The following is a 9,318-nucleotide window of genomic DNA, read 5'->3' as shown; positions in this document are numbered from 1 at the left end:
AACACTGCGACAAAAAAAGAAGTTAGAAATTGAATAACGAGGATAAGTAGCGATGTGCAGTGGCATGATAAAGTATTTGGACACTTTAGACACAACAAATAAGTGAATACATTGCAGTCCTCTACTGCTACCTACAGTTATGTTCCTAACCCTTTATTTTGTTTATGTGTTTAATTATTTATGTATCTATTAATATTGTCACAGAAAAACAAAACAAAATCAAGTTTGATTCATAAATTTATTTTCAAAGATGGCAAAATTATTAATAAATTAGTCAAAAAATCATATAATTGTTGAAAACACTGCAACCGGGTGAATTTTGACAGCCTATGTATATATATATATATATATATATATATATATATATAAAACAAGAACTGAATGGAAAGGAAAAAGAAAGAAAAACATGGAAAAATAAGAGAACTGAGTGAATGATGGAGCAATTGTGGGTAAATCTGTCTGTTCTGACCTGTTTTTATACAGTCTATGGTTCACTATGAAAAAATGGAGCCAGCTGCTACAGAGACACTAGGTGGCAGTAGTTAATAAAGAACTGACCGATGCCACCCATCCCAAGTCAAGAACTGTCCGGCTATGATTAAAATTGTATTATGCCATTCCTAAAATAGCCAGACCTCAATTATAAAGTTCATTCTAAGTTTATTAGATTTTATTTTAACTAATTTAGTTGCAAATATCTTTTATCTTTTAGATAGCAACATTATATCTTAGAACCAAACATAAAAAGTACCTAAACATACAGTACAACGAACTCTTTGAAACGAAATGAAAAGCAACGAATAAATCTATTTGTCTGCAATCTCAAAGATGTATTAAATGACATAAACTATTATGACATCCAATCTAGACTTTTGTTGCTCCAGTTATTTAAGCACAATAACAAAGAAAAGAATAGCCAGCAACACTTCAGACTTGTTCTTTTCTTTCTTCAGAGTTCTACTGAAGAAACAAAGTCACCTACATCTTGGATGCCCTGGGGGTAAGCAGATAAACGTCAAATTTTAATTTTTGGGTGAACTATCCCTTTAAGCATCTCCGTATCAAACTTGTAAGCATCACTTCTTTAACAGGGTTGTGTCTCAAGATTTAAAACCTGAAACTCTCACTCGTCCTTGCTTTAAATCAAACATTCAGCTTATTTACTTTCCTGCACTTCAATACGCCCAAGTCAACTAATACTTCATTGTTACTTGTGTAATTGCTCTCCTTAAAAGGCATACAATTGTGTAATATTGCAAATATAATATTGTAAGCGCAGGTTAGATAACAATTGTTCCATCAAATAATTTAATGCTCAAATAAGACCTTTTATGTAAATGCATGACCATATATTGTTTGCTGAATATCATATAGCCCATGTTTTTTTTCCAATAAATTACTTGTAAAGCATTTAATTGCACATTGCCATCGCTCTTTCCAAAACTACTAAACAGAACCAGCTGCCCTTTATAGTTTTCGTCACTAGTATCCAGAGTCTGTTGCTCTCTTGGTAACATCTCATCTTGCATCAATATCCGCCTTCTCAAAGACGATCTTACTGGAGAAACACACAGCCACCAGACTCAACAAAGATGCACAGGCCATGTATGCGGTCACACTGTGGAAAAGCTGCACGATGGAGCCCATGAAGAGGGACGGGACCACCTGAGACAGCAGGTAGGCACTGTCTAAAATGGCGATGTCTGTGCCCATGCCTCTGAGGGCTGAGGGTTGTGGGTCCATGGTGATAGACACATGCAGATCAAGTGATTGTGAGTTTTTTATATTGCTATGGAAGGGTATTGTACCTGGATACCCATTGATGCACCCATTAGTTATTTTCTGCTTAGTCGAGGACAGCAACTCTGATCTGACTAGCATTAGATCTTCCTCCCTGAGAGGAAAATTGTGCCTGTCGGTGGAGAAAAAGACCTGGAAATTGAGAAGTGCAATAGTTTAGGATAAATACAGATTAGCATGGAAGATATACAAATGCATAAGGTTTGTTTGAAGCTCTTACCTGTGCATTTGAGTGGTATAGACAAGTGAGTGTGTACGGCAGAATCTGCAGGATGCAGAAGGTGTATCCTGTAGCAGCAGCCATGATGGTGACTAGTATAATGTTGTTGGATATGGTCATAACTGCTGTACTCACAGCCAGCAGAACCACGCTGCTCAGATACAGCTTCCTGGCACCGATACACAACACCATACGCTCCATAACCAATGAGAAGATCACAGAGGTCACACATTGTAGGAAAAGACCCAGACTGGCCATTCGAACACCTGCAGTGACATAAAAATAACACTAAAATACTTAGATTCCATATATATATATATACACAAGCCATTACTTTAGTGTCACATGATTTTTCCGAAATCATTTTAATATGCTGCTCAAGAAAGTTTCTTATTATTATCAATGCTGAAAACAGTTGTGCTGCGTAGTATATTTTGTGGAATATTTTTCAGGATTCTGTAATGAATAGCAAGTTCAAGCAAACATTTATTTAAGAAGAAATTATTTTAGTAACATTATAAAAATCGTAATCAGTGTTGGGGGTGATGCATTACAAGTAAACTTTCCATAAAAAGTAACACAATTAGTTACTTACGTGTGTGTGTGTGTGTGTGTGTGTGTGTGTGTGTGTGTTGAGTGCTGTTAGCTTAGCAACATGCTAACACCAACTGAAATTAATTGTGAGTCTAGTCTCATATTGAATATAAACAATTTGTCTTACTGTGATTTTTTTACAGACTTTTGTGTTGGTTAAATGTAAAACAAGTGAAGAAAAAAAACCTGCAAGTGCAGTCAGACAACATACATTTCTATTAAAGATACACTCTCAAAAAAAAAAGGTACAAACAGGTACAACAGGTACCCTTTTTTAAACCCTAAAGGGTACATATTAGCACCTTTTGAAAGGGCCCCAGTTACAGCTTATGTGCCTTTTTTCTAAGAGTGTACATTTTCTGAAAACAAGTTTTAAAATCATATGCAGTGTTGCTTCTCAAGTAAATTTATCTTGTTTCAAGCACTTTTAGGATATACTTTTTTCTTTATATTACAGATAAAATGTCACCTTCATCATAGCGTATCCTTCCTGAGGAGCCTGGCTCTTCACTGGGCACCCCATTATACAATCCTTCTCCAACAAAATCCGCGTAGAAAAGCATAAAGGACATAAGTGCCATCCAACTGCACAACTCAGCGACAAACAGCCTTGCAATGACTTTTGGCATGCGACTGCACAGCGAGTAGAGTCGGGGAGCCACAGAAAGGAGACTAGAGTACGTCCTTCGTAAAAGCAGAAATCTGGGGAATGCCACACAAGGGCAGCAGCGAGTCTTCAGTTTTTCAGGCTTTCTGGACACCTCAGCTTCCCCCAGCCTTTCTCGTACTGTTTTCTCCTCAGAGATGAAGGTTGTACCCATCAAACAGGCGAGAAAAATGAAGGTCAAAACAATGTAGATGAAGGCCTCTTGTCCACCCAAGTAGACCACAGTGTCCGAAGTTGTCCAGTTAACCGCGGCCAGCAGGTAGCCGATGCATCCGCCCAGACTGAGCATGAGGGAGTAGACGGAAAAAGCCTTACGACTCTCTTCCTCTCCGGGAAAGAGGTCAGAAACCAAGGCCTCTAAAGGGGTGAAGCAGGCCTGACCACAGAATTCCATCAAACTAATGGCAAGGACCAGCAGTGGGACCTCCAGCCAATGCCGCTGTTGTTTTGTGAGCAGGGTGATGAGGGTGGATGTCTGAGGGATGATCAAGAGGCCGAGCAGGACGCCCATGCACAAAACCCATATGAAGGGACGCCGGCGACCGTATTTACTTCTCCAACTATCACTCGCCGAACCAATTAGAGGGACAACGATCAGTCCCAGCACAGGTCCCACAGCTGAAATAAAAACATCAAATCATAAAACATCAAATGTAAATTCACTCGCTGGGTTTGTCCCTTTTTAGCCCAATAGCTGGGTTTGTCCCTTTTTAGCCCAATAGCTGGGTTTGTCCCTTTTTAGCCCAATAGCTGGGTTTGTCCCTTTTTAGCCCAATAGCTGGGTTTGTCCCTTTTTAGCCCAATAGCTGGGTTTGTCCCTTTTTAGCCCAATAGCTGGGTTTGTCCCTTTTTAGCCCAATAGCTGGGTTTGTCCCTTTTTAGCCCAATAGCTGGGTTTGTCCCTTTTTAGCCCAATAGCTGGGTTTGTCCCTTTTTAGCCCAATAGCTGGGTTTGTCCCTTTTTAGCCCAATAGCTGGGTTTGTCCCTTTTTAGCCCAATAGCTGGGTTTGTCCCTTTTTAGCCCAATAGCTGGGTTTGTCCCTTTTTAGCCCAATAGCTGGGTTTGTCCCTTTTTAGCCCAATAGCTGGGTTTGTCCCTTTTTAGCCCAATAGCTGGGTTTGTCCCTTTTTAGCCCAATAGCTGGGTTTGTCCCTTTTTAGCCCAATAGCTGGGTTTGTCCCTTTTTAGCCCAATAGCTGGGTTTGTCCCTTTTTAGCCCAATAGCTGGGTTTGTCCCTTTTTAGCCCAATAGCTGGGTTTGTCCCTTTTTCCCCAATCCCTGGGTTTGTCCCTTTTTAACCCAGCGCTGGGTTATATTTAACCCAGCATTTTTTAGAGTGTGCTAAATGCATATACAGTATATGACACTATATTCTTCTGTAAAAATATTATACAACACAGTACAATGACAAATTATTTTATTTATTTAATTATTAATTTCATTGTATTTCATTACAATGTATTTAATTATTGAAGAGCTGCATTTTAAATTATTGAATAATTTATAATGAATTTAATTAACAACCTATTTTTTTTTTTAATAATATTATAATAAGTATACAGTTGCATTTACATTTCAGTAAAGTGGTCCCTCACAAGGAGATCAACGTATTTGGGTGTCCTTAGCATTAAAAAGTTGGAAGTGAAACCCCAGAGGTGGAAGTGACGAAGCACTGACATGGAATGGCTCAGTAAGTGAGTCAAATGTAACCATTTATACGTAAAACTAAACTTAATTTACGCAATGTTGATGGAATGGAACGGTTCAGTGAGTAATTTGTTTCAGTAACCAGTCTGGCTGATTTGGTTCATTATAGTTCACTCAGTAAAAGATTCGTCAGAAGGATTCGCCAGTTCTGGTTCAAATGAACTTGTGCCTTCATTTAAACGATTCATTCAAAGAACCGGCTCTCAGTGAATTGAACTACGCACGTTTCGCTATGTTTGTTTTTACGTCAGCGTTCAAGGAGCGGCGAAAAAGCGCTTTTGGAAACAGGACGACACACCTTTTGGCGTCATGCCAGAAACACGTAATTTAAATACAATATATGACCTTTAAGAAACTTGTTAACTAAGTTTGACAACTCATATTTGACATAGGCTATTTCTGATATGGTATGAACGCAGAAGCATTCTCATACTCATACTATTTGTACTAGCCTACATTTCAAAACCGCTGAAAGCCTTGAAGCTCACGATAATCCCATCTGAAGTTCCAACACCTTTCAAATGTTTGTTCATCCGTCCAGATATTTAATAACCCGGCTACACTACTAAACTACCCACTGCCCTCCAAAAACAACTTTGACAGTGACCTCTTTGGGAGTGACTTACCCAATACCATGGTCATGAATCGTTCTTCCACCCCTGCCTCCAGCAGCATAGGCGGGATGTAGATGGTCCCAGCAGCCAAACATACCTCCAGACCGCATGTTAATGCATTAATCAAGAACAACTGTGAGATCCTGCCATGCATGTCCAGATTCTCCTCTCTTTCACCTCTTCAAACTCTGCAGTGATGAAAGAAGCTGTTTAGCCATATATGAATGCATATGTCCAACATTATGACTTCTATTGCGTGCTCTTCTTGCCACAAAGCTACCAAATGGATTCAGAAGACACTGAATAGGCTATATGAATCATGTGTTCTTTTCGGAATTGCCCACTTGCTGTTTTTCTCAAGAATTTCATTCGCATTTTTATTCATGTATGCCATCCGCCAACTTCCCATGCTGACAAAGATTAGAAATTCAGTCATGTGATTATGACCGTTGACACCAGGATGTGTGGCAGAATAAAACACCCCTTTAGTCAACAGTGTGTTTGTTCAGGACTATAAAATAATGATGAGTTTCTTAGCACTCAACTGCTGATCTTTGACCTTAAAGGCAGTACATCTATTAGAGCAGCTTTATGATTGATGTCGAATGCATGGCAACAATAAACAAAAAAGGGCATATGTAGCAATCAGTGTAATCAATTTCTTTGCCGGTTTTAGTTTAGCGTTGCTTGTGACTTCTGGAAGACCGCTGGTTCTTGTTCTCAGATCTTTGCAGTATAACAGACTCATGGAATATTTCTCCATGGTTTGGAGAAATTTGAGTTGCCTGTTCAGTCCACATTGACGTAAATTACAAAAGCGTTCGAATGACACACGTCTATATTTAGTCCATTTAAATCTCCTGTTTCACTTATCAAGTGAATCTCACAAAAGCTGTTAAGAACAAGGAAATGAAGCATGTTTTTTTGGACCATTAAGAGTTTTTGCAACTGTGACACTTTCATGACAGTTAAGCACAGAAATCTTATTAAGATTTATAATTAAATAATTATTCATACATTGGGGCAGAATCTACTTTTATTTCTACTTTTTAAAATGTATTTGATTAAATTTTATTATATGTTCTATTTATTTATTTAAAAAAAAAAAAACATTTCATGCTGCTGTGTTGGAAAAATGAATGGACTACTATTTGAATTTCACTGAATAAGTAAATCTGTTAGATTTTTCCTGATTTGTATACTGTACTGTTGGGGTTATTCATTGATTAATTATTAAGTGATGCATTAAATTGACCAAAAATGACAGCAAAGACATTTCTAATATTATAAAAATATTTATTTGCTTTCTTTTAATAAATTCTGTTCTTTTGAACTTGCAGTACATCAAAGAATGTATCCACAAAAATATTAAGCAGCACTGATAATAATAAAAAAAACAAGCAAATCAGTATATTAGAATGATTTCTGAACGATCATGTGACACTGAAGACTGGAGTAATGATGCTGAAAATTCAAAATTCCGCTTTGCATCACGGGAATAAATTACATTTATTAAAAAAACAACAACAACACCAATATGAAGGTCGACCATATTTACTTAAACTATCACTCGCCGAACCAATTAGAGGGACAACGATCAGCCCAGCACAGGTCCCACAGCTGAAATAAAAACATCAAATCATAAAACATCAAATGTAAATTCACTCTGGATATGAGTGTCTGCTAAATGCATATATTTGACGCAACTTTCTTCTGTAAAAAAATGTTATGCAACACATACAAATGACAAATTATTTAATTTATTTAATTAATAATTTCATTGCAATGTATTTAATTATTGAATAATTTTATTTTTAATTACTGAATAATTTATAATGAATTTAATTATTGAAAAAAACTATTTTTAGTATATAGCTGCCTTTACATTTCAGTAAAGTGGTCCCTCACAAGGAGAACATTAAAATATACTACAATAGAAAAGTTATTTTAAATTGTAATAATATTTCACAATATTACTGTTTTTTTGTTTGTTTTTTTCAAATAAATGCAGCCTAATTAACACATTTTACCCCAAACCTTTTCAGTGTATGTTACTGTACATTTTAAAACATTCAAATTTTAAAATATGACTACATTTTGTATATAAATACTGTGAGGTCACTTAAGTTCTGAAGCTGTTCTTCTGAATATTACTTGTTCAGCATCATGTCACAAGGAGTTGACAGATTATTGAGAAGGAAGGAGACGTGTCTTTAAGTGCAACATGTACAAACACATTTAACTCTTAGGAGTGACACTCTTTTATTTCGCTGTCAACCACATACACTGGACTCCTGCCTCAGCTAAGAGTAAAAAGTCTTAAGTATAACCTGAGTTGAAACATAACTGAGCCATGAAAAGGCTTTAGACAGGAAAAAAATCTTACCTGACGCTGCCTCTGACAGGGAGCTTCAGGTCCTGGAATTTTTTCGTTTCTTAAATTGACATTCTGTATGTATAGCCTGTTTTAGGATCAAATGAACAAGCATTTTAACATTTAAACAACATTATTTTAAACAAATGATTACAAATATCCTTTTTACTTGTCTGTAAAGGAATACAACTAATCACTGATATTTACCCAATTATTCATGACATTTAAAGGCGATAAAATAAAACGAATAAATGCCAGTAATACAAAGACAGTGATCTGTTTTATGATTTTATGGCTACAGGTGCATCATCAGCTACACATCATTCTGTTACAAAAAACAATACGTACGTTTCATTTCCATCTGAAAGTGTGAATTGGAGGGATGTCGCCTGCTGTGGTTTTACTGATTCCCATGTGAATGTGTAGAAAGTGCAGTGACATCAGTAGAAGTTTGAAGAGCCGTCCCAGGAGCGCTGCAGGAAGTGGGCGGGATGAGCTGAGAACACACACGTCTAGAAAGCCACATCACAGAGGCTCTGCTCAATCTTCAGCATTGCTGCAGGTCATGAATTAAAGCCATTTAAGTCTGGCACAACAGGTGTGTCTGCTTTTATAGAGCGATTTCCTTTAATGGATCTGTCTGTCTACTACTTACCTATCTACCTGTCTGTCTGTCTATCTATTGTTCTAATGTTCTATCTATCTGTCATTCTATCTCTATGTAACATGTATATTATAAGTGCTGTATCAGTCAGCATTTCTTCCTTTTAATCATTATTCATCTGTGTTTGTTGTTTTTTAAATGGCCTTGCAGTTTGACAAATACATTTGATAAATATTCCATATAGTCTCTTAATGAATATAAAGTCATAAAACTGCATGTAATTGTACAAGATGCATTCGATGGAGCATGTCAGGCAGGATGATGATGTCAGTGTTAACTACTCGCCTACAGGTGGAAAAAAGTGGATGGTTCCTTTCGTGAAATACAAAATATCAGGGCATATCTCAAATTGCAGCAGTGTGTTAGTAAAACAAAAGAATCTGAGCCATTAGAAAGGAGTTTCTGTTTTCTGTTTGTTACATGTGGGTTGGAGGAGTTGTTTCACAAGTACAGGGTCACACATTTGCATTTATGCATTGTAATGGTGCTTTTCATTATTAATTTGCTTTTATTCATTATTTGAACTATTGGAATGCTGTAGGCTATGGGAGTTGTGTAGCAAACACAAAAGTATTAAGAAATAATTGCAAACACTACATGTTTGAAAGTCTTGTTTCTTATTTTCAAGCAGACTAACTTGACATTTTTCACACTATAAGTTTGTTTTACACATCC

General features: G+C 36.8%; 1 protein-coding gene across 2 annotated transcripts; it reads right to left on the bottom strand.

The window, feature by feature from the left end:
* Positions 1–1,364: 1,364 nt before the first annotated feature.
* LOC107654419 (solute carrier family 45 member 3-like) lies at positions 1,365–8,383 on the bottom strand. Of its 2 annotated transcripts, XM_016441463.1 has the most exons (6): positions 8,328–8,383; positions 7,992–8,067; positions 5,618–5,793; positions 3,084–3,899; positions 2,021–2,286; positions 1,365–1,932 (listed from the first exon to the last, which is right to left on the bottom strand). In XM_016441463.1, exons 3-6 carry the CDS (start codon positions 5,757–5,759, stop codon positions 1,519–1,521), a joined length of 1,638 nt encoding a protein of 545 aa, XP_016296949.1. In that variant the 5' UTR covers positions 5,760–5,793; positions 7,992–8,067; positions 8,328–8,383; the 3' UTR covers positions 1,365–1,518. The 2 variants fall into 2 exon arrangements, with proteins under 2 accessions (XP_016296949.1, XP_016296950.1); XM_016441464.1 differs by lacking the exons at positions 7,992–8,067; positions 8,328–8,383 and having other exon boundaries at positions 5,618–6,158.
* Between the last annotated feature and the right edge of the window lie 935 nt (positions 8,384–9,318).

The sequence above is a fragment of the Sinocyclocheilus anshuiensis genome, unplaced genomic scaffold, assembly GCF_001515605.1.
Source record: "Sinocyclocheilus anshuiensis isolate Anshui unplaced genomic scaffold, SAMN03320099.WGS_v1.1 scaffold527, whole genome shotgun sequence".
Taxonomy (NCBI): domain Eukaryota; kingdom Metazoa; phylum Chordata; class Actinopteri; order Cypriniformes; family Cyprinidae; genus Sinocyclocheilus; species Sinocyclocheilus anshuiensis.
The sequence above is the reverse complement of the archived record's forward strand: the minus strand, read 5'-3'. Positions and strand labels throughout refer to the sequence as shown.

Bases quoted from the DNA above. Each gene is read 5' to 3' on its own strand.
- LOC107654419 (XM_016441463.1), bottom strand. From the start codon at position 5,759: ATGCATGGCAGGATCTCACAGTTGTTCTTGATTAATGCATTAACATGC. The intron at 3,900-5,617 runs GTAAGTCACTCC...TTTTTATTTCAG, and splicing joins ATTCATGACCATGGTATTGG to CTGTGGGACCTGTGCTGGGA. The intron at 1,933-2,020 runs GTAAGAGCTTCA...CTCAATTTCCAG, and splicing joins TATACCACTCAAATGCACAG to GTCTTTTTCTCCACCGACAG.